The sequence below is a fragment of the Calonectris borealis genome, chromosome 23 (assembly GCF_964195595.1).
Source record: "Calonectris borealis chromosome 23, bCalBor7.hap1.2, whole genome shotgun sequence".
Taxonomy (NCBI): domain Eukaryota; kingdom Metazoa; phylum Chordata; class Aves; order Procellariiformes; family Procellariidae; genus Calonectris; species Calonectris borealis.
The window spans coordinates 698846-721742 of NC_134334.1; the positions used below are offsets into that span (position 1 = coordinate 698846).

Consider the following 22897-nt stretch of genomic DNA (forward strand, 5'->3'; position numbering starts at 1 on the left):
CCAAGGCAGGATGTGTTAGCACGAAAAGAAAGGGATAAACTTCACCTTGAGCAAAATCTTCAGAGCCCTCTCAGTGCTTTTGAGATCAGCAGCCTCTCTTAACCTTTTATTTTCCTGAATCCTATGACTGGAAGCTTGGTTAGGAGACAGGAACTCCCCAGGCGTGGGGAAGGCGTCTGAATCTTTAGTGAAAAGCCAGAGGAAGCCGTCAAACCCTGCCCTCCTGCACTGCAGCAGCCGGTAAGTTTTTAAATGGCACAGATGAACAAGGAGCAGAGTGCCTCTTTCTAGTGCCCTGCCTGCGTTTTTGCCTCCGCTGCCTGTCAGGGGTTTGCAGGACACTCTGAGACCCTGCAGTGAGCTCCTGGCTTTACCCTCCACGAGGCATTTTTTGTTTTGTTTTGTTTTTTTTTTCCCATGTTTGCAAACTTCGTGGTTTTAAGAGCAGCTGGACACCCTGAGCTGGCAGGCCCGTTTTGTCCAGAGCTGCAGAACCAAGCGGATGTGTACACTTGCGCCCTTTTATTTCACTTCAAACACACTAGAGGGAGAGTATAAAGACAATTTTTTTTTTTGATGAACAAAGTCTCCCTAAGGCAGGCTTTTGATACGCTGCAGACACTGTGTGCCCAGGCTGTGTTTTCCTGCCTTTGCTCGTGACACAAGGCAAGAGGAGCCGGTCGACAATCAGGGCACAGCTTTTGCACGGCGAGCGCCAAGCGGCTCCGTGCACTCACTTGGTGTCGGGTTCTATGATGCAAGCTCTTTCCAGGTGGCACTCTCGGCCCCGCTTTTCTGCTGTCCCCTGCAGCAGTCTTTGCTTTTCGGGGAAGGGTCTCCAGGGGCGCCGCCAGGCGCACAGCCCTCCCTGGGGCTGGCTGGAGCCCCTTCCTTGCCGCCGGGCGAGGTGTCCCTGGGGAAGGGAAGGCACGGCACCTCAGCAGGGTCAGCAGCCAGGAAAGGGCGTGGGGGGAATTCATCACCCAGGCACTCGCTGTCGCCTACCTTGGCGCCACTTCGCTGTCGTCGCAGATCTTGAGCAGCACCTGCGCCTGTTCCTCCTTGGGCTCCCGGGGCTCCTGCAGCCTGCGGCAGGAGGGGCATGAGCCATGGCGCCGGGTCCCTCCTGGCCCCGAAAGCCCCCCCACGCCCCTCACCTGGGCTCCAGCCGCTCCTTCACCTTGGCGATGGAGCGGACGTAGGGCGCGATCTGCTTGGTGATGGTGGTCAGGCAGCTGTTCTCGTGCCGCAGCTGCAGCAGGTCGTGGAGCTGGGCTGGGGGGTGAGAGGAGCGGGCTGTGGCCATGGCTGCGCCCCCGCAGCGGGCACGGAGGGTTTGGGGCCGGGGGAGTGGAGTCGCCGGTACCTTCGTAGATCTCCTGCTCATTTGCCACCCGCTGGTACGTCTCCTCCCAGACCTGGAATGGGGAGACGGAGCTGGGCAGTGTGCTGCGGTATGGCACAGAGGGACCTGCTCCGCCGGGATGCGCCAGCCGTACCTCTTCGAAGACGCTGCGCATCATCTCCACGGCGGAGTAGTGAGCTGCGATCTGCACATCCATCTGCAGGGACTTCTGCAGGATCTCGCTCATGATCTCCGTCTTGATGAGTGAATGGTGCTTGGTGAGGTCGCGGTGCAGCTCCTGTACCTGGTCCTTCAGGCCCTGAATCTCCGTCTGCAGCATCTGCAGGGTCCGGGGGGTAACTGCCACATGAGCAGCACCCTCCCGTCAGGTCCCACCCCGTCTCGTCCCGACCCGCGCTCCATACCCGGTAGGTGTTTTCATAGTTGCGGCAGTGCTCGGCGAAGGGGGTCTCGCACCCCTCAGCCAGCAGGACCTTGGTGCTGATGTACCGGTGCATCGTTGGTTTCCGCACCATGGGGCTGGCGGACATTTTATCGCCGGCGGGGGGGCAGCCAGGCACCATGAGGGTCTTGGAGCATTGGCCACCAGGGAGCCTGCACGGAGAGGGCAACAGCGGTGCACTGCAGGCGAGCAGCGGCGGGGGCGAGGTGCCAGGGGCTACGCTGCTGGCTTAGCCCCACCGCCCCTCAGCCCCAAGGTGCTTGGGGACGCGCCAGCCCTGCACATCCCTTCCCTCGCCCGAGCACATGGGGTCAGTCGGAGGCGCCTTACGCCGCCCCAAAAGTGAGGTTTCCGTGGGCTGCTCTCCCAATGCCCACGGCTTTCGGACCGGCTGTGGCAGGGAGAAGGCAGGAGCCGAGCTTAGCACGCTCTGGTTTCTAAAGGGAAGGATGCGGCTCGTTCCCTCACCGCTGGCATCCTCTGGCCCCTTGGCGAGCACCACTGCCCCTGCATTTCCCCACACCCCGCAGCCTCCCGACGCTGCCCACCGCCCGGGCTTTGCTGCCCCACCGCCATCGGTCCTACCGTGCAGTGTCACACTCCCCTTGTCTGTGCCGGGGCTGGCAGCCTCCGGGAGCTCAGCCGCCCTGCGGCGCCGAGCCTGGCTGGGGGCAAGGAGCAGTCCCCATGGGGCGGCAGCGCCCGTTTGTCCTCTCTGGCTGGGAGCGCCTGGCAGGGCCGATGCTGCCGTGACATCAATGGGCCTAAATATATCCCGGGCGAGGAACGGCCGGGCACTTCCCTGAAATTCTGATAAAAATAGTGGCGGGCAAAGAGGCTGCAGTGCCACGGGTGAGCAGGAGCTGGCCCCGGCGCAGCACCAGCAGCAGCAGGGGCAGAGCCCTCTGGGGACCGTGGCGGGGGGCTGGGCTGGGGAGCAGGGTGCAGGCTCACCCGGGCACCCTGCTGCCCGCCTACCTGCCCACCCCACTTCCCAGAAGTGTCACTTGAAGCCCCCGTGCCTGTCCTTTGTCAGCGCAGCTGTGCTCCATGCTGTCCCCGCGCCACCACCGAGGTGACCGGCTCAAGGACAGCAGTGGGGGCAAGCTTGGCCCGGCGGGATGCCCGGGGGGATGCGTGGCAGGATGCACCCCGGCCCCGGGTGCGATCCCAGCACCTCACATGTTCGTGCCGGTGATGCCAGGACCAATGCCGCTGGCACTGCCCACCACGGAGCGGCGGGGGCTGAGCATCAGCAGGGGCTCCAGGCAGCGGGCAAACTCTGCCCGGTACTCGCTGTTGATCTGGGAGGCGAGATGGGGCGAGTGCGGCTGGGGCCGGGGCAGAGCCGACAGCCGGGGCTGCCTGCGGGGCGCTGCGGGCAGGGGCTTGGCCCCGGGCGGGCAGCAGGGCTCTACCTTGCTGGTCTGGGCCGGCCGCAGGCGGTGCGGCAGCTTGACGATCCTCTGCAGCCTCTCCATCAGTTGCTGAAAGGCAGCGGCAAGGCGCAGTGAGGGGTGCCCGGCACCCTGCCCATGAGCCTGGCACTGCCTCAGGGTGCACCGGACACCCCATGGCACCGCGGTGGGATGCTCCAGCCACCCCATGGCACTGTGGCAGGATGCACCAGCTGCCCCGTAGTGCTGGCACCACTCACGTAGCCCAGGTCTAGGAACTCGGCTTTGTTGGCGGAGCTCAGGAAGGCCGAGCAGGTCACCAGGTGGACCTGTGCACGGGGGGTGTCACTGCTGGTGCCCCCCAGGGCCGGGGCAGCCCGGACCCTGCCTGGCTCCTGGGGCCGGGGCATGCCTGCCCGGTCTGGGGCCTTACCTGCAGGGTGGGTAGCAGGGAGGCGAGGTGGGCGAGCTGCTCCTTGAACGCCTTCTCCTTCTCCTCATGCTGGCTGCAGCAGAGCAGGGCAAGGCACAGCCTTTGTGGGGCACTGGAGAGCCCTCTGGCTCCAGGGCACCCCAACGCACCCCGGGAGGTGGGGGACAGCCCTGAGAGATGGCTCAGCCCACGGCCCCTCACCTCTGCACAGCTTTCAGGAGCGTCTTCTTCCGCTCGGAGAGCTGCTCCTGCAATTGGCACAGCTGCCTTGTGTCCTGTGGCTGCTACGTGTCCCATGGCTACCCTGTGTCCCGTGGCCACCACAGTCCCCTCCCTGTGCATTGGGCACCCATGGGCACAGGGCACGATGTGCGGGTGGTTGCATCGCACCTGCATGCGGCCAAAGAGGGAGTTGATGGCCGCCTCCTCCTCGCTGGCACTGTTGCGCACCTCCTCGATCATGGCCTTGAGGAGGACGATGGCCTCGCACGTGGAGGTCTGCAGCTCCTTCACGGCCTGCCCGGAGGTGGTGGGGCAGCTGCAGCCCTGCGGGCAGCATCGCACCCCCATGCCCCTCCCTGAGACCTGCTGGCCCCTGCCCACCATCACTGCCTGGTCCAGCCGCTGGCAGCCCTGCATGTATGCCGTCTCGATGTCGATGCAGTGTGCCCGGCTCTCCCTGTGGGTACGGGCATCAGGGCACGGGACGGGACAGGGTGCGGGGCAGATGTGGGGCCGGGGCTGCTCACCCCTGCATGTCCCTGAAGCAGTTGATGCAGAGCATGGACTTCTTCTCGGTGGAGAACATGATGTAGGGCTCCTCGTGCAGGGCTGCAAGGGATGGGGGCGTTGGGCAGCCTGGCATGGCAGGGTGCAGCACGGCATGGTGCAGCCTGGCATAGCGCGGCACGGTGCAGCACGGCACAGCATGGTGCAAGCACGGCATGGTGCATCATGGCACAGCGCAGCACAGTGCAGCCTAGCATGGCATGGCACAGTGCAGCATGGCATGGCACGGTACTCACGGCACTTCTTGTGGATGTCCTTGGTGCGCTTGGAGAGGGAGACGATCTCATGGCGGGCGAACATCTTGGCGCGGTGGGTCTCCTCACGGCATGGGATGCAGAGGGGCTGCCCGCAGGTGTTGCAGAAGTACATGGTGTCCAGCTCCTGTGCAGGCGGGGGGGAGGCTGGCGGTGGGCATGGCCCCGGCAGGGGTCCCCTGCCCACCCCACTGCCCTCACCGCCTTGGCGCAGCGCCGGTCGCAGTTGGCGCACTGCACGTCCTCCTCGCCGTCAGCCGAGCTGTCCACCAGGAACTGCAGGAGCCGGTCCACGGGGGGCAGCCCCGTACCCCCTCTCACCACTGAGGGGTGCCTGCAGGGATGGGGTGGGGACATGGACAGGGATGGGGATGGCGATAAGGATGGGGACACCTGCCCAGGGCAGGTAGGAGCAGCTTTGGGGACGCCAGGAGCAGTGCCACGCGAGGCTGCTGGCCGTGTGGTGCGTGCCCTGGTCCCGGCGCCCCCCCAGGCAGGGTCCGTTCCTTACCCGCAGAGCGGGCAGCGCAGGTGGCCATCGCTGGCGCGGCCCCGCAGGCAGCTGGCGCAGAAGTTGTGGTAGCAGTCGAGCAGGCAGGGGTGCTGGTAGGGCTCGTGGCAGAGCAGGCAGACCAGCGGGTGGCAGTTGGCCTTCTCCAGCTCCGAGCAGCTCCCCAGCGGGGAGAAGATGCCACCAGCCATCTGTGGGGCAGAGAGGGCCCCCCGCGCCCCGCTTCACCCCCTGTGCCCAGGGGAGCCCCGTGTGGCCCCGCTTTGCGTGAGCACCGTGGCTGCCGCACGAAGGATGGAATCCTGTCCCCCAGGGCCTGCGAGCTGCCGCCTATTTTTAGGTTATGAGCAGCACGGCATGAGGCTGCCCTGAACGCGCCCCTTCCCCTGGCACCGTGGGCCGGGGGCAGCAGGGCCGGGTGGCATGGGCCCTGCAGTGGGGTGCCCCCCAGGGCGGGCCTCTCCAGAGCAGCAGCATCCCCTGGGATGGGGTGTCACCCTGGGATGGGGTGTCACCCTGGGATGGGCTGTCCCCTGCGAAGGAGCATCCCCTGCAGCAGAGCGTCCCCCAGAACAAGGGTGGGGGATGCCCCAGGACTAGGTGTCCCTGAGGAGGGAGCATCCCCTGCAGTGGGGTGTCCCTTGCCCTGGGATATCCCCTATAATCGCAGGCTGGCAGTGAAGGCAGCCAGCTGCCCCACACGCTGGGGAGCCCCCGTCCCTGGCACAGGGGGGCACCGTGGCCAGGCGAAGGCTTTACCTCTCCCCGTCTGTAAGCTGGGGGATCGGCCGTGCCGAGCCGAGCTGTGCCGTGCCGCTGCTCCCCGTGCGCTGGCTGGAATGAGAGCGATGCCGAGGTGGCCAGGCCCGGCCGCCCCCGTGACGTGGGGCCCCCTGGCACTGCCGGATGGCTGCCATGCCATGGCCCAAAAATAGCCCCGCACGCTCCTCGGCAGCCTGCGGCAGGGACGGCCCTCGGGGTGTGGGGACGCGGGACTGCGTGGCCTCGGGGCGCACCTGGGCTGTGGGGACGTGGGCATCCATGTGGCGATGGCCCCCAGGGGGTGAGGGTGCATGCTGCGGGCAGCACAGCACCCCGGGTGCAGGGGGGCACCCGCGCGCAGTGGGTGGGGTGCAGGGACATGTGCACCCCGTGGGCAGCGAGGCACCCCGGGTGCAGGGGGCCACCCGCGGGCAGCACAGCACCCTGGGGTGCAGGAACACGTGCACCCGCGGGCAGCACAGCACCCCGCGGTGCAGGGTGCTCCCGCAGGCAGTGGCTGGGGTGCAGGGACATGTGCCCCCGCGGGCAGCGCGGCACCCCGGGGTGCGGCCTGTGCTCCAGAGGGGCCCCAATCCCTCGGTCCCTGCCAGACCGACCCCCCGGTCCCTGCCGGCCCCAGTCCCCGCCAGCCGCTGCCGCCCGGCCCCGCCCCGTCTCCATGGCCCCGCCCCCAGACCGAAGCCCCGCCCCAAGCCCCCGCCCACAGCCCAGAGCCCCGCCCCGGCACCGCCCTCGCGCTGACCGCCGCGCGCGTGCGCCGCCCAGCCAGGCAGCACTACGCGCTCGCCGGGCAGTCAGAGGCGTGCGTGGGAGGGGCCGGAAGCCATCGACACTCTCAGCGGTCGGCTAGGGCAGACTGCGCGCGGCGCGCGGCGCGCGGCGGCCTGCGCGCGGCCCGGCGGCGGCGTGGGCGCAGGCGGCGCGGCGAACGGCGCATGCGCCCTGGCGGCCCGAGGGTGTTTCCGCGCATGCGCGCGGCGCGGCGCTCCTTTTTTGCCCCTTCGCTGGAGCCGCCATGGCGCCCGTGGTGAGTCTCTGCCGGCGGCGGGTGGCCGGGCCGGCCCCCCCCCGCCCCCCCCACACGGGGCCTGCCGGGCCTCCGCCTTCCGGTCCCGTCTGCCCCGGCGCGTTGCTCTCCGGCGCCTTCCCCTCCGGCGCGGCCCGGCCTGGCCCGGCGCGTGGGCCCAGGCTTGGGCCCGGGCTCGGGCCTGGGCCGGGGCCTGGGCTTCGGCTTCCTCCGGGCCCGGCCCGCCAAGCGCCGGGCGTGCGGCCGGGGGGGGGCTGGCGGCCGTGGGCGTCCTTCCCTCTCCCCGCTGTCCCCGGCCCGAATCCTGGCCCGGGCCCCTTCCCTCTCCCCCAGTCTGGAACCCGGCCCGGTCCCCTTGTCTCGGTCTGGCCCTCTCCCTCCTCCTCGCTGCCCCCGGGCCCGTTGCCTGGAGCCGATCCCTCACGGCTCTCTCTTTCCCCCCGCTACAGAAGAAGCCCGCAGCGAAAGGTGGCAAAAAAAAGAAGCAGGTGTTGAAGTTCACCCTGGACTGCACCCACCCCGTGGAGGATGGCATCATGGACGCTGCCAACTTTGTGAGTGCGGGGCCTCCCCGCTGCCCCGGCGGCAGACGTGACGGCCCTGCTGCCCTGCCTGGCCTTTCCGGGGGTGCTGCTGGCTCCGCTTCCAACTGCGTGCTGGCAAGCACGGCCCCGGCAGCCCCTGCTGCCCCTGCTCTGTTCCTGCTCCTCACCACGGCGCAGCGTAAAAGTCTGCAGCTCTGGGAAACACCCTGCAGACAAAGGGAGCCTGGGTGGTGCTGGAGGCTGTGAGACGTTTATTGTTTTTAAACACTTTGTAGTTAAAGCATGAGCATTTTCCCGACCTGTCGAACAGTATTACTGTTCGTCCCTCGTGGGGTGAGTTTTCTGTTATGCTGTGAGGAGCGGTGAGGGCAGAGCGTGCTGCATTTCAGTGCTGTTTGATGAACCTGTTTTCATTCAGACTGTGCTTGAGTACAGGTTGGCAGTGCAGGGCTGTGGCTGAGGTGTCCTCGGAGGATCCTAACCCAGCTGTCACTTCACTGGCCATCCCCTCGGGAGGCAGGAAATGTGTCCATACCTCACTGATCTGGTGCATTCGGACTTGAGAACCTCATGACGTGCAGGTCTGAATGGGCTGGTTGGATTAGTTGTGGAAGGCGCTGGCAGGCTCAGAGCCTCCTGGCTGTCAGGAAAGCAGCTTTCCTCCGCTTCCCCTGGACGTAACAGCACTTCTGACTCTTCCGCAGCTCTAACAAAAAGCCAAAGCGCTGGGCGCAGGCGAGCTGGGGACGCCTTGTCCGGCAAGAGCTGGCGGCCGCGGCTAAGCGGCGGTGTTCCTCTCTTGTAGGAGCAGTTCCTGCAGGAAAGGATCAAGGTGAACGGCAAAGCGGGAAACCTGGGCGGGGGCGTGGTGACCATCGAGAGGAGCAAGAGCAAGATCACGGTCACATCGGAGGTCCCCTTCTCAAAGAGGTGAGGCGGAGGAGCAGGCCAGTGGCACCGATTGCCGTCACAAGGCTGCTGCTGGCGCCCGGAGCCACGGTCGGTTGCTGCTGGCAGCAGTCGGCCCGCGGCAGGGGATCGCTGGTGTTCAGACGGGAGCCTGGCTGGCAGGAGGGCCCGGTAGTGAAGAGATGTCTTGGGGCAGGAGTCGAGCCAAGACTCTTGGTTAAACACTGTGTGACGCTCGGTGCGGTGGCTGCCTGTTCCCGAATGATCTTTGAGAGAGATACGTGGTCGATGTTCCTGCTGGGGAGGCCGGTGGGGTGGGCAGCTGGGGAGGATGCGCAGCTGAAAGGGTGCCAAGCGCGGAGTTCAGGGGTTGATCCGCAGCCAAGCTCTTCCATGCCTTATCCTGCTGGGCCCTTGCCCACTGCCTGCTTTTCGGGGCTGCCTGTCCCTTGTCTGGCTTCAACAAACGGGGTTTTTGCTGTGGCAGAGACGGCACAGCGAAGCAGCTGGAGGTCTAAAATGGTGGGAAGAGGAAAACAGGCAGTGCCCTGCTCTGTAAGCATCTGCATTTCAGCTGATGTGGTTTCTCCGTGTCGGTGCCGCAGCCGGCAGGTCCCTGCAGCTGCTGCGGGAGCCGGCAGCGGTTAGCCGTCATCCGAGCAGAGGTTCGCTGTGGTGTGTTGAACCGGTGGCGTGGCAGTACGATGTGCGGTCCAGCCTTGGAGGGCGAGGGGAGGGAAATAGTTTCCCAGGCTCCGTGTCGTCGGGGTGCCGGTGTGACTCCCCCGGCGGTGGTGTGTCCTGGCAGAAGCTTTGCCGGAACGTGCCCGATGGGACGCATTGCTCCCGGTGGAGGTGGAAGCCCGTGGGAACGGTGGTTTGTGTTTGCCAAAAGCGCCATGTGGGGGCTGCGGGGCGCGGGGAGGTGCCGCTAGAGAAACACCGCGGATTTGAGGGTGCAAAACCGCTTTCAAGCCGTGCTTCTCCCGGCAGGTACCTGAAGTACCTGACCAAGAAGTACCTGAAGAAGAACAACCTGCGCGACTGGCTGCGCGTGGTGGCCAACAGCAAGGAGAGCTACGAGCTGCGCTACTTCCAGATCAACCAGGACGAGGAGGAGGAGGAGGAGGAGGATTGAGCCGGCCCGCCGCCCGGCAGCCATTTTGTACAGTTTTGCTTTCCTGGAATAAACGGCGGGGAGAGTTGTTGATAGCCCGCGCTCCGCTGGCGGCTGGCGGGCCCCGGGGGGCTGATTTGGGGGGATTTGGGGCTTCTCGGGGAGCGCCGGGGAGGGGCGGGGCTGGGGGCGGGGCTGGGGGCGCGGCGCGTGCGGCATGGGCGCGTCACGGGGTGGGCGTGGCGCGGCGGCCGCCATCTTCGCGCGGAGCGGCCGCGCCCGCCGCTCGGCCCCGCCGCTCGGCCCCGGCGCGGGCCGCTGCCGCCGCCCGGCATGCGGGGGCCGGCGGCCGGCCGGGAGCTGCTGGACGACGCGGAGAACGAGGAGGACGTCTCGGGTAGGCGGCGGGAGGGGGAGCGGGCGGCGGGGTCTCCCCTGAGGCGCGGCCCGGCCGGGGGTAGCCGGCCTCGCCCGCCCGGCCGGCCCCGGGGCTGAATCCGCTGGGCGCTACTCCTGCAGCCCCGTCATCCCCGCGTCTCACGAACGGGCGGCGGTGCTTTTGCGGCGGCCCCGCCGAGGGGGTGTGCCCGGGCGCGGCGGCCCGAGCTGGCAGCTCTCCGAGGCCCGGCGCTTGTCCCTGCCGGGCCCTCCTGCCTGCGGGTCCGCCTCGGGGCGGCTCCGGCTGGAGCTGCTACGGTTTCCTCTCGGAGCGGCGCTCGGGGGCGGCCTGGTCCTTCCCCGGGTGCCCGCCCCTCCCTGCACCGCGGAGGACGGGCTCCAGCCTGGCCGGAGGGCTTTTCCAAAGCCCCTTCTCCGGCAGGACCGGGGGCCGGGGGCTCTGTGCGGCGCACGGGGAGGACGTGGGCTGGTCCCACCGGGGGTGGGCTCCCGGCACTGCCCGGCTCCCGCCCCTCCCGGTGAACTCGGTGGAGCTCAGGCGCCTGCCTTGCCGGAGCCTAAACCAGTACGGCTGGCAGTCAAACAAGAGATATGTCCCAACGAGTCTGGAGTGTTATTACTGTACAAGCTCAGAAATTAAAAATAAAAATACTGACGTAGGCCTTAAAGAAAGGCAGAGGCTGGACAGGCTGCTGGCGAGTGCTGGGTTTGGGGAGCTGCCAACGACGGGAGCGTGAGAGCGTGTGTGCCTCTGCCCGGGGCCGGGGTCCCTGAGCTGGTGTACGCAGCCTGGCTGGTGCTCGAGGCGCTCCCTGGGCGTGGAGCCACAGCAGAACAACGTCCTGTGAGCCGTGGCACCCATCTTCCACGCGAGGCCTTCCTGTCCCTCGTTCACCTTCCATTGAATCCGTTTTAATGGGCTCTGCTTGGAGATCCGAAAGGTAAAGGCCTAATGCTCCCTAATTACCTGCGGGCCCAGATCAGTAAGAGCAGGCGGCACGCGGGGGCATCTCCGTGCGCCTGTCTTCCGAGAGTGAAACGCAGGCTGCCAAAACCTCGGGTGTTTGTGTGCGAGCTGCAGTGAGGAGCTGGGCACGAGAAGTGCCGGGGCAGGTGCTCCTGGGCAGGACCCTGCCAGGGCTTCCTCGAGGGGCAGCAGTGGGTCAGCTGCTGGCGCGAGGGTCCCCAGGAGAGGCCACGGAGCTCCGTGTCTCGCGGCCTGATGCTGCCACTCAGGTGTGCTCCTCTGAGAGGGATAAATGTGAACGCGGTGTCCTGTGTGCCTGTGCAATCCGTCTGCGTGAGCTGTCCCTTTTGTCCCCAGAAGAAGATGATGGGGTGCTGGAAGGACTGGATGAGTTTTTCGCAGAAGAGCAAGTCGCTGTGCAGAAAAAAAAGAAATCCAAGAAGCTGAAAGACAGCAAGGCTGCCAAAATCAAGAGGAGGAAGAAGGAGGTAATGCTGCATGTTCTCACACTGGGCTGGGGGGCTCCTCTCAGCCGTGGCGCAGAGGCAGGCTGCTCAGGGCACTGATGGCTGCTGGCAGGCACTTCTCAGGTGTCTGTGGATGGAAGGGGAGGATGTTATCGGGGTGCTCCTTTGCCGAACAGGCGCTCTTCTGGTCCTGGGAGGTGACCTAGAGCCAGGGCAGGAGCGGTTCTTGTCCAGCTCGGATGCTTAGAGGTGGAAATCTGCCCTACGAGTGGTCTCTGGAGAGCAGCTGCAGGGAGAAGTGGCCACTGTGCCTTCCAGCAGTGATGCGGCTGCCCGCCCCTCGGGAGCGGCTCGGCTGCGGTGTATGTCCGTGTGTGTGATGGTACCGTCCATCCCCATTTGTTGAAGCCCTCCTGCCCGCGCTGCAGTACAGCACCTCCTTGCCGTTGTCTCTGGGGGCAGGCAGTAAATCTTTCTGGCAAGTCCCGTACCGATACGGTGTCTGGGGCTCGTGTTTCTGGGGAGGGGGATGCAAATTGCCACATTGGGGGTGTGACTGGAGGAGGGCTTGGAGGTTTCTGCAGACATTGGTGTCTGCTGTGCTCATCCAGGGCATTTTGCAAACGAGACAGCGTAGGGGCTTCTAGGATTTGGCACATGGAAGGGCTGTTAGGCCTTCTGTAAGAAAACAAAGATGAGGTGTCGTGTCCTCAAGGATCAGGCCTTCCTGAGGCTGCGTTGGGGGTCTGCTGTGTGGTTGGGAAGGCTGACCGGCGCTGCCTGTGCTCTGCCGGGGCACCCGGCTCAGGCACGGTGCGGTCCTGGAGCTGGGCTTCACAGCCTCTGCCTCTGTCTCTCCCGTCCCCGGGCAGTGCTGGATGCAAGGACGGGAGCAGACATCTTGTGTGCTGGCCCTTTCACTGACTAAATGCAAATAGGCTGCTGGGAAGGAAGGGCGAACAGCGGAGGTTCTTCAGCCCCCTTCCTTCCCCAGTGATGTCGCGGCTGGGGAGAAATCACTCATCTAGCACAACTAAGCGCATCCCCACCCCTTCCCTTGCCAAAACCCTGAATGATGCTGATCTCCTCCAGTCATCCTCTCCTCCAGCCGCTCCCTGTGGGATTTGTAACAACAGATTGGCTGGACGAGGTAGCGCATTCAAGTGCTTTTGCTACTGATGTGAGTGTGATGAGCTGCTGATTTAAAGAAAGCTGATTCCATCCTGCACTGCCTTACCTGCCAACCTTTTGCAGAAGTCGCGGCCCTGAGGAAGCTTTTTTCCTTCGTGGCTGTGGTGATGTTCTCTTTCTGCAGATACCGCACAAAGCTGGCCGAGGCCCTCGGCCTCCCTGTGCCTCTTCCATCGTTGCACACATCTTTTTCCTATGCCGCTTTCTGGGGGAGGGGGGGAGGAGGGAATAAAATAAAACCCCGTGGTATTTTCGCCTCTGTTCATTTTCTGTCAGTGCCGGCTTGCCTGAGCCCAGCAGTGACGTGTGCAGCTTGCGCCGAGTCTGACTGCTGCCTTACCAGGGGTGGGGAGAAAATAACAGCCTGAACATTGAGTGCGCTTGTGCGCTTGTTTTTTTTAATTAATGCCTTGTGTGAGCAGTGTTAACCAACCACGGTTCCGCCTGTGGGAGACTGTTCCCTTGTCCATCGAAGCCAGGGAGAAGCTGGTACTGTAGCTGTTGGTAGGCACCGAGCAGCACCCAGGCTGCCTTTGGGATGAGGAGATAAAAGATAAGGGGACCTTGAATGGAGCTTCCTTTTCCTAAACTCGTCCTCAAGAGTTGTGTGGGGTAAGTGGACTTTCCCCCTGCTAGAGGAAGGTGGGAGTGAGGTGCAAGCCTGTGATGTGGGGTCAGAGCCTACGCCATTGCTGACTGACACCTGTCGTCCCCTGTGGTTTTGTCATTGGAGCGTGGGGCAGGAGTGCTGCCACGCCGCACTTGTGCGGGAATTCGCCTGCATCAGCCGCAGTGGAACTCATTCAGTTTGCAGCGACGCTGACGGAAGCCCTGGAGCAGGAATCGATGCTGCAAAGCCTCGGAAAAATCTGCATAAAATAACGAGGCTGCGGTTTGAACCTCAGCGTATGGAGACGAAGGTCCCTGTCAGAGAAGGGAGCGGAGAGGGGGAATTTCAACCTGTACTGCAGCAGTTACCATGGCAACCAATTATTCCGTGCCAAATTACGACTGTTTATAACCCCGCTAGAGGAAAGGCTGGGTTTGTTCTGAACCGAGAAGGACCAGAACTCCGTAATGGCCGCCGAGCGAAAGCGCGCCTCGGCAGCCCTTGGTTTTGGGCATTAAGATAAACTCCCGTTGCCGGGCGGTGGCTCTGGGCAGGAGGGCCCGGGGCAGAGGGGGCCTGCAGGCGGCGGCGGGGGGCTCGGCCCGGGCGCTGTCCGCGGTGCTGGGCCTTGGGCCGAGCCTTCGCCGCGGGGCGACCTCCCGCTGAGCTCTTGTGCTGCTCCGCAGCCAGCGTGAGGGCTCTGGGTGGGATGGAGGGGTGCCCTAACGCACGCATCTTGCAGGGGCTCTTGGGACCCGAGTGCTCCACCCGGAGGCGGTGGCGTTCGTTAGGATGGCTGTGTGGTTGCTGTCAGAGTTGTGCGGCAGGTCACGGTCTCTCTCCCAGAAAGAAACCTAAATTCCACCTGACTAGTCTCTGCTCTAGCGCTCCCCAGCACGGTGTAGCCGTCTGAGCCTGGTCCCCTCTGACTGTGGGGAAGCAGAATGGATCTGTCAGCCATCCAGCAGGGCCCAGGCCTTTCTGAAGCGCCCACCTTGCTGCTGAAGCTCTGTGTGACCAAGTCTCCGCTGGAGATGGAGGTTTCGTGTGGCTGCCTGTCTCTGGAAGTGAGGGAATTCAGCCAGGCTCACCTGACTGACTCTGCTCTCCTGCCCCTTTCAGGACTCTCCGTGCATCCACCAGGACAGTCTTGTTCATGTGTCAGCTGAAATCCTCCTGTAGTCACACAGTTCTACTGCAGCACATAGTGCCCAGCTGGGCAGAAGAAGAAAACAGAAACAAAGCAAAACCCTAGCAGAATGTCTATCCAGTGAGCGAAAAGATTGCACATGACTAAAGAGATTTTCTCTTCTTTTCCTTTAGTTTCTTAGCTGTTCACACTGTGGTAGAAGAATGTGACTTTATTTGTGTAAAGCCATAAGCAGACACAAGATGGAACATCATATGTTACCTGTGTTATAGCAATTAAAAACGTTGCCTAAATGTTCCCTGTCTGAAAATTTAGGATCTTCTAGCAGAGCAGTTAGCTGCCTCTCAGAGGGATTGCTCTTTGGTTTACTACGCAGTTGTTTTTAATGTGCACATTCACTTACTTGGCTTGCTGTCTCCTGGTTTTCTGTTTATACCGCTGCTCGCCAGAGCAGTACCTGAGCGCTGTGGTATTGCAGCGTCTGGGCGCTTTCAGAGGAGCGTGTTACAATATGGCGGCAGAGCAGGCCTCCCCTCTGCGTGGCTGTGGCTCAGCGTTGCTTCTCTTGCCTGCCTCAGTGAACAAGTCTTGAGGCAAAAGCATGAAGGTTCCATACACCTTGGCCTGGACAAACTTTTCCAAAATACAGTTTTATCCGTATTGCATGTCCTTCTCCTCTTTTTTCCGGTGCTTCCACAGGATGTGGGTTGCCTTGCGTGAGCAGATGTGTTTATGGCGCTCCTGGAATGGAGAGAGGGAATGGCTCCATTTACAGGTGGGGACTTGGGGCAGAAGGTTGGCTAGGGATCACAGAACTGCCCTGAAGAAACAGTTCCAGATAAACTAAGGATTTCTTTCTCTCCGTGTCTCCGGTGGTCAGGTGCTTCTTGCCGTTGCCAAATCTGGTTTTCGTGGTGTTTTCCCCCAGCCCCCAATGTAGCGGCAGGGTTATTCGAGGGAGGGTTGACTTTGGCTGGTGACAGCAGTTGCTTCGTGCTGACTGGGAGGGTTTGTTGGAGGAGAGGGGAGGGGGGCGGGCCCTGCTCTTTCTCCACTGTCGCTTTCCGTTTTAGGGGAGCAACGATGAAATGTCAGACAACGAAGAGGAGATTGAGGAGAAATCTGAGAGTGAAGGGAGTGACTATTCCCCCAACAAAAAGAAGAAGAAAAAACTGAAGGACAAGAAAGAGAAAAAACCAAAACGGAAAAAGAAGGATGAAGAGGAGGATGACAACGAGGATGGGGGTCTAAAGGTACCAGAGATTCCTTTACCCTGAGCTGGTGCTAGAGCATGAGACCTCAGGGTATGGCCAGGTCCCTGCGAGTTACCTCGTTCAGAGCCAAGCCATGTTTTCTGGACATTCACGTTGCGCTGGTGAATAACTTCCCTTTGTATAACGCGTGGCAGCGTAAGCCAAGCGCTCCCCGGCGCGCTGGGGATTTAGCCAGGTGGCGATGTGCGCTCAGAAATTCTCATGGTACCTTTCATGGTGATGAAGCCAGTGTGTTTTACTCTGAGGTCGGAGGCCTAGTCAGATAGCTTGGATCTTCTGACAAATGGCAGTTTCTCAGTCTGAGGCGTCTTGCCTTCTTAGATCGTCTGCCCTCATCCCACCAGTAACAGATTCATCGCATCTGTCCTCTGAACACGAGGACAGGGGGTGGCAGAGCAGCTTGTGCTTAGAGAAGGTGGCCTGGGGGTTTCATGAGACACTTGTCCTGGGTTTGGCGAGGAAGAGATTGCAGGTGAATGACTGGGAGAGGAAAGGTTGTATTTCCCTGTTGTTTATCTTGCGTGCAGAGAGAAATTGAGTTTCTTGGAGACGTGAAACCTGCGAAGGCTTTGCGTTGTATTACGTGATATGGGGAGCATTTGAATGGTGCCATGTTAATTTACTTCTTGGAAGTGTGTGAAGCATTAGTTTATTAAGCACTTGTGCATGCTCTGTTTATTAAATCACAGAAACAAATCCCTGTGTGTTGCTGACTAGGGAGAGCGTTTGATATGGAGCACATGACAGACCCAGCCTTGCGCTGCTCGTTGGCAGAGCCGCGGTCGTTTACGTTAATGGTGTCTCTGTAAATCTACAGGAGCCCAAGAGCTCAGCCCAGCTGATGGAAGAATGGGGCCTCGATGATGTAGATTACATTTTCTCAGAAGAAGATTATCATACTCTGACTAATTACAAGGCTTTCAGCCAGTTTCTCAGGTAGGAAACTGTAGATCTGGATGGGGCCTTGGGTAGTGGTTGAGATTTGGGCGTTGCTCAGTCAAGTGGGTGAAACTGTGAAGTAAATTCTGCATCACGAACTTCTTGTTGCTTCTCCCTGCCTGACTCAGTTCGCGGGACTCCATCTTAATTGCAGGATTGTCTGAAAAACAGCTGAAGTGTTTGTCTCTCCTCTCCCTCTCTCCAAAACCCCGTTTTTTGTGTGTGCTTATTTGAAAAGTTTCATGAGAAAAATTGAGTAACAGTAACGAATTTTTGCTTGTACTGCGAGCCGTTCAAAACACAACAGGTATTTCAGGGAAAGGCGGTCTCTGAGGAAGTTTAAGCGTGCTCCTTTATGTACATTTCCTTGTTTAAGAAAGCTCTGGTTTCTGCTGCCTTTCCAGTGGAACTGCTACCAGCAGCCACAGCAACCTGCTGCTGTGAGGCACATACTGCTGGTGCATTTCTTAGGCTGAAGTACCAGCACACAATGAGCAGGAGCAGACGCGCAGTGAAGCGTTTCTATTAATGTGTGGTGTTCCCTCTCCCTTGCCCTGCAGGCCTCTGATCGCCAAGAAGAACCCCAAGATCCCCATGTCCAAGATGATGACCGTGCTCGGTGCCAAGTGGCGAGAGTTCAGTGCCAACAACCCATTCAAGGGCAGCTCGGCAGCAGCGGCAGCAGCAGCCGTTGCTGCAGCTGTGGAGACCGTCACCGTTGCCCCGCCACTTGCTGCCAGCCCCCAGCAGTCTGCCTTGCCCACTGTCATCAGGAAGGCTAAGACCAAGGAGGGCAAGGGTAGGTGCCAACCGCGGTGGGCTGAACGGAGGGTCTGCTCTCACCGGCAGCGTACGGCCCGCCTGCCGCGCCTGCAGAGCTAGCCAGCCACATCTTTAGTCTGGCAAGGTGGGAAAGCTTCTCCAGGCAGGAGACATGCTTCAGCAAACTGGGCAAGCGAAGGTAGTGCCAGAGGTGTGTCTGCAGCTCCTGTTTCCCTTACAGAAGTCCTAGAGAGGGCTGTGGTTTGTGAACCATGGCAGATCACCCTAGCAGCCTCTGGACCTTCTGGACTTTTGGCAGTTTGTGGCAATTAATGCCCACCTTCATTCTTATATCTTAAATAAGTGACTGGGCCATGTATTTCTGTGCCATCTTCTATCATGGGGGATTCTGCAGGGTAGTAAAGCCCTCCAGAAACCTGCAGTATCCTCAGACTCTGGTGTCCAAGCCGAGGAGAATTTGTAGGTTAGCAAGGCTAGGGCAGAGGTGCGTTGGCAAAGCAGGTATGGTCTGGCCAGATGAATGTGCACTGTTTGGCAGTCGAGCCGGGTGCTTTGTCTCCGAGATGGCAAGGAGTTCAGTGATGGAAAGGCTCTGGCAGTAAGGCTGCAGCTCTTTTTCAGAATAAAGGATTTATTCTGCTGGCAACTGGGTGAAAGGCGACTGTCTTCAAAGCCCACTTGCAAGGAGTGAGCCAACCACATAAATCTGCAGTAGCTCCTCTGGAAATAGTCTGATTCGTATTGAAAGGGTCTCTTGCTGTCAATGTTTCCCTGTTTCTGACAGCAGATTGGTGCTGCTTTCCCTACCTTTGGAAGGGGCTGTGTGAATTCCTGTAGAAGCTGGGCAGTAGTCGGAAAGGGAGGGATCTCCCTTTGTTAGCGCCGTGTTCCTCCTCGGGAAGGTTGCTGTTCCACTTGTGCCGTCGTCAATTCCTGATGCCTCAAGAGATTTTGAACAAGCAGCTCAGAGCTGGCAGCTGACCAAGAGTGCAACTTGCAGCAGCCTTCCCGCGCGGTGGGCTCAGCGCAGCGTTCCTGCCTCTCCGTGGCCGCCTCTTTTCTGCCTGCCTTGCAGTCCCCAAAGTGCCTATTTGGTATTCGCAGCCCTGTGGTCCGTGGGCTGCGGTCCCTGTCCTGGATTTCAGGGTAGATACTTTCCTCCCCCGATTCTTCACAAGCGCTGGGTCTGGGCTTGCAGCCTTTTGCCCCAAAGGACGTGCTCTGTGGACGGTGTGAGCTGCTGCCTTGCTCCCTGTGGTCCCCAGTGCTTTCTCATCTTCCCTGTAAATCCTGGGGTTGGGGTGGGGGGTGATTTGGGGGACAGTTGTTCGTAGAGTACCAAACAAGTCTTCCGTTCTCCAGGTCCAGGCGTGCGAAAGAAAATCAAGGGCTCCAAAGATGGGAAGAAAAAGGGGAAGGGGAAAAAGATGGCAGGCTTGAAATTCCGGTTTGGAGGAATCCCCAGCAAGAGGAAAAAGGGCTCCTCTGTAAGTGTGCACCGCCTGTTTCTGCATGGGGCTTTGGGTGCGGGGGGCGCAGCAGGGAAATGCTGGGGCATGTCCTCCCCTAGAAGCCTCCTGCGTGTAGGGGTGTCACAGCCTCGTTCATACCCCTCTGCGAGGCGCCAGTCTCGGGTCAGCATGTTCATTCATCCCTTTGATAGAGAGCTGTGTCCGGGCTCAGATTTGTAGAGACATTGTGCCTGGGCATGATTTCTGCTGAAATCATATAATCACGTTTACTTTCAGTGATGAGGTTGGTAATGCCATCATTTCAGATTTCATTTGCAAAGTAATTCTTCAGGGCTTGCACTCCAGCTGAACCGTACGTCAAAGAGAATTATCAAATGCTTTAATTACATTAGCATAGCCTACCTCCTGGCATCTGTGATCCCGCAGCATAGCCCAGGGGTACCAGAACTTCCCAGTAAGAGCATGGCAACAGGGTCTACTGCAGTTTGTGTGCCGTGCTCTTGTCAGCACATGAATATCAGGTGTGTTTTAAAGAATAGCAAAGCATTTTAAAGAATAATTCTCTTAAGTAACGGTTGAATAGGGGTGGAACTCTTGTAGGTCTTGATAATATTGATCAAAACCCCTTAGTTCACCCTTACTGGAGCTCACTGACTCTCTAGCTCTGGTTCACATAACAAGTTGTAAATAATTGCGTGTATCAGAGGTTGAAGCGAAAGGAGCAATCCGAGGCAGCCACTCGCTCCTGCATTTTTTCAATCACACATCACAGAAGATTCATCCTGTCTCCAGGTGCACTCTAGATCCGTGCATTCGCATTTCTGAAAGTTACAAAGAGCTTGGGCTTGCAGCTTGGAACACTAAGCACTTGATTAATAGAATGCAAATCGGGGATTTGCATGCATAAGTCGCCAGAATAAGAATTCAGATGTGTTGTTATGTTTTGACGCCATTGAATGCCAGGCCTGTTTAACTCCTTTCACGTTATAAGGAGGGTCAAGCGTGAATGCCTACGTGCATGCACACAAACAGGCTGACACAAGCTGAAATGGGTGTTGAAGAGAGAGGGAGCAAAGTTCCGGCAAGCAGTGGAGAAGGGGGCCCCTGACTGCCCAGGAGTGGGAGTAGAGGGTCGTCCCCCCAGGCGTCTGTTTTGGGTGGCTGCACCCACAATAACATTGTCACAGCAGCGCGTGTTGCAGCTGGCTGATGCCCGATGCCTGCGAGATGCTGAGCCTTTCCCGATGTGCCTGGCCGCCGCACTGTGCGATATCTCAGCACTCTGTGCTAGCGGGGACGGCAGGCTGCAGGGGAAACCCAGAGCCCACCTCTTGTCAGGGACTTGGCATGTTGATTTATGTATTTTAAATGTGCTCAGAGATTTGCTCAGTGATTGCACTTTGATGGTGCTGTGAACTGGACAAGCTGCTGCTGTGCTGAGCAGTGCAAGGTAATTGCCTTCAGGCTCTAGTGATAGTCCAGATCTGCGCTGATTGATTGCCTGGCTGGGACATCGGTCTGACAGAGGAGATTTCCCTCCTTCCTAACACCTTGTGGCACACTCCTACGAACCCTGTCTGTCGGTGCCAGGAGCGTGCTCGCCCTGCCACCATCCCTGCTGCTCTGGCTAGTCGATTCGTGCGGAAAGGAGGGTGCCCCAAGGAGCTCAGCTGCTGGTCGATGATCCCATGTGGGTTTATGTGGGTCTTTGGGGGTTTGTTCTGCTGCAGAGCGGCGTTCTCTGGGAGTGACCGCTGGGATGCCAGTGCTTGGACTGTGTGTGCTTTGATTTTCACCTCTGCAGAGCGAAGAGGAGGAACGGGAGGAATCTGACTTTGACAGTGCCAGCATCAACAGCTCCTCAGTGCGCTCCGAGTGCTCGGCTGGCCTGGGGAAGAGAGGGAAGAGGAGGAGAAAGAAAAAGAGGAGTAGGCCATCCTTTGTACTCTGTTGCTGTTCTGTTTGGATTTCCCTCTTCAGATGGTGCTTTCCTGGCCTTGGCAGCTCCAGGCTGTGTCTGGCGCTGGCTCGGTGGGAAAGGATGTGCTTGTTCTTGTCTGTGTGTGTGGAGTGCGAGGTGCTTTCTTGATGTCCAAGCCCTGCTGCTGGTGGGCTCGTGCCTGCAAGAAGGCAGCAAGCAGGTCCCGCCGCGGGGTGCCGGCTCACCCCCGCAGTGCCGGTGGCAGCAGAGCAGCCCTATGGCAGGGCTTTTCTGTCGATCCGCAGTCAGCTTTCCCTTCGGCCCTCTCTCTAGCCATCAGCCACTGCCTGAGGCTCATCTCCCTTGGAGCCAGCTCCGTGTCGCCACTCGGAGTTGCTTCGCGAGAGCCGTGGTTGCGGTGCTCTGCCCTGCCGTGGTGCCATGGCTCGCAAAGCCCGCCTGCCCCGTCTCGCTGCCTGCTTGCAGCCCCAGCCACCCAGGGTGGCTGGGCCCCCTACCCGCCCCAGGACCCTGCCTGTGCTTTGGGTACTGGGGCACGTCACGGGCGGCGTTGCAGCTGGCGCCCTGCCTGCGTGTGTGATCCCACTAGGGTTTGTCCTATAGCCGCAAAGTTCCAGAATTTGTGGAGCTTCTAGCGAAGTGATTTTCTGAGGAGCAGCCCCTGGAGAGACATAGCTTGTGGCAAGCTCCCAGCAGAGTAGGGCAGGCTGCGGGCGAGAAAGCGTTAAGACGAGGGACTTTTCGTCTGTGTGAGATGTGCGATCAGTCAGCGGGCAGGCAGTAGATCTGTGGTAGCGATGTAGGAAGAGGGAGGCACACAAATAGCAGTGGAAAGCATGTGTCGGGGTCTCCCAGCGCTGCGTGGCCATGTTTGTGTGCGTATTCCTTCATCCCTTTCCTCGCAGAGGGCTGCGGGTGGATTCTGCGCGATGGCACCTCCATCCCCGCGCTGCTGTTGAGAGCAGCCCCCCTGCGCTGAGCTGCCCCAAGCCCTGCCCCAGCTCTGAGCGCTGACAGGGACTGCCAGGGCCCGGTGCCACGCTGCCCGGCTTCCCACGCCGTCTCTGCCTCCTGTGCCACTGCAGGATGTGTGCTGCCTTTCTACCTTGCGTCCTCGTTCGGGATGAGATGCTTCAGATCCAGGCGCATCCTCTGGCTTCTTGGCTTTGCTGACGGGTTTTTGCTTCTGAGAAACGGAAGGGTGGCTTCTGGGCTGGGGGACGGTTAGGATGTGATGCTGGCCAGCCTCCCCGTCGGTCGACGAGGCAGGGCTGGCCGGCTGGCTCCACATCTCGGGTGTGAAGGGCATAGGTCCTCCTGGCTTGTTGCCGTACGAGGGCCCTCGTGCTGGAGCTGGGCAGCTCCTGTTGCGTGCTGGAGGGGCGGAAGGTCAGAGGTCTGCGCCGGGAGTTCGTGGCAGAGCTGGGAATTGAGACGAGCCGTTCTGGCACTTGCAAGGCCTTGTCCCTCCCTTCCTTTTCCTGTCGGCGCCGAGTTGAGAGAGCTTCTGCCTCTGCGCCAGTGAGCACCCAGGAAGAGCAGAGTAGTCCCAGGAGAGGAGTCCTCCTCCTCCTCCTCGGCCGTGTCACCCTTGCATGGTGCGTTTGCAGTTGGTGGTGTTGGTACCTGGGGAGGTTTCTCTGACTGGCCTCCCTTGCAACCTCTCCAGGTTCTGGCATTCTCCATTGAGAGCCTGAAGGAACCAAAGGATGATACAGTGTGGAGAGAGAGAAAGAGAGACAGAGGTGAGATGATGCTGTGTGCAAAGATGAACTGTGGTGCTGAGGGACAGAGAGGTAGGGGGACGTAACAGGAGGGGTCCGAGGCGAAACGCTTTCCGTATTTCCTTAACTGTATCGTAGAGGAGCAGTGTCCCGTTCCCTCCCGGGAGAGCAGGCAGCTCTGCCGTCCCTCTGACTGTACGCCTGTCCCTTGCTTGCAGTTGAAGAAGGGGACGGGTATGAGACGGACCACCAGGACTACTGTGAGGTGTGCCAGCAGGGAGGGGAGATCATCCTGTGCGACACCTGTCCTCGCGCCTACCACCTCGTCTGCTTGGACCCCGAGCTGGAGAAGGCCCCTGAGGGCAAGTGGAGCTGCCCCCACTGCGTGAGTGGGGTCGGGGCCTTG

General features: G+C 60.7%; 3 protein-coding genes across 3 annotated transcripts in view; 2 read left to right on the plus strand and 1 right to left on the minus strand.

The window, feature by feature from the left end:
* Window positions 1-508: 508 nt before the first annotated feature.
* On the minus strand, window positions 509-5402 carry RNF207 (ring finger protein 207). Its single transcript, XM_075172160.1, has 17 exons — window positions 5193-5402; window positions 4883-5015; window positions 4664-4808; window positions 4388-4469; window positions 4242-4317; window positions 4029-4154; window positions 3840-3886; window positions 3639-3711; window positions 3466-3534; window positions 3227-3295; window positions 2991-3112; window positions 1771-1960; window positions 1500-1685; window positions 1367-1418; window positions 1158-1275; window positions 1006-1086; window positions 509-913 (listed from the first exon to the last, which is right to left on the minus strand). The coding sequence occupies exons 1-17, from the start codon at window positions 5381-5383 to the stop codon at window positions 751-753; spliced, it is 1923 nt and encodes a 640-aa protein (XP_075028261.1). The 5' UTR covers window positions 5384-5402; the 3' UTR covers window positions 509-750.
* Window positions 5403-6893: 1491 nt separating this feature from the next.
* On the plus strand, window positions 6894-9668 carry RPL22 (ribosomal protein L22). Its single transcript, XM_075172163.1, has 4 exons — window positions 6894-7002; window positions 7452-7556; window positions 8353-8477; window positions 9450-9668. Exons 1-4 carry the CDS (start codon window positions 6991-6993, stop codon window positions 9592-9594), a joined length of 387 nt encoding a protein of 128 aa, XP_075028264.1. The 5' UTR covers window positions 6894-6990; the 3' UTR covers window positions 9595-9668.
* A 122-nt stretch (window positions 9669-9790) lies between these two features.
* The window catches only part of CHD5 (chromodomain helicase DNA binding protein 5), a 32406-nt gene continuing 19299 nt past the window's right edge, over window positions 9791-22897 (plus strand). Inside the window, 9 exon segments of the mRNA XM_075172172.1 lie at window positions 9791-9881; window positions 9884-9970; window positions 11297-11427; window positions 15431-15610; window positions 16449-16567; window positions 17131-17369; window positions 18716-18840; window positions 20630-20753; window positions 22710-22876. Of these exon segments, the coding sequence (XP_075028273.1) occupies window positions 9791-9881; window positions 9884-9970; window positions 11297-11427; window positions 15431-15610; window positions 16449-16567; window positions 17131-17369; window positions 18716-18840; window positions 20630-20753; window positions 22710-22876 (1263 nt within the window).

Bases quoted from the DNA above. Each gene is read 5' to 3' on its own strand.
- RNF207 (XM_075172160.1), bottom strand. From the start codon at position 5,383: ATGGCTGGTGGCATCTTCTCCCCGCTGGGGAGCTGCTCGGAGCTGGAG. The intron at 4,809-4,882 runs GTGAGGGCAGTG...CCGCCTGCACAG, and splicing joins ACCGGCGCTGCGCCAAGGCG to GAGCTGGACACCATGTACTT. The intron at 3,535-3,638 runs GTAAGGCCCCAG...CCCCGTGCACAG, and splicing joins CCCTGCTACCCACCCTGCAG to GTCCACCTGGTGACCTGCTC.
- RPL22 (XM_075172163.1), top strand. The intron at 7,557-8,352 runs GTGAGTGCGGGG...CCTCTCTTGTAG, and splicing joins TCATGGACGCTGCCAACTTT to GAGCAGTTCCTGCAGGAAAG. The intron at 8,478-9,449 runs GTGAGGCGGAGG...TTCTCCCGGCAG, and splicing joins GAGGTCCCCTTCTCAAAGAG to GTACCTGAAGTACCTGACCA.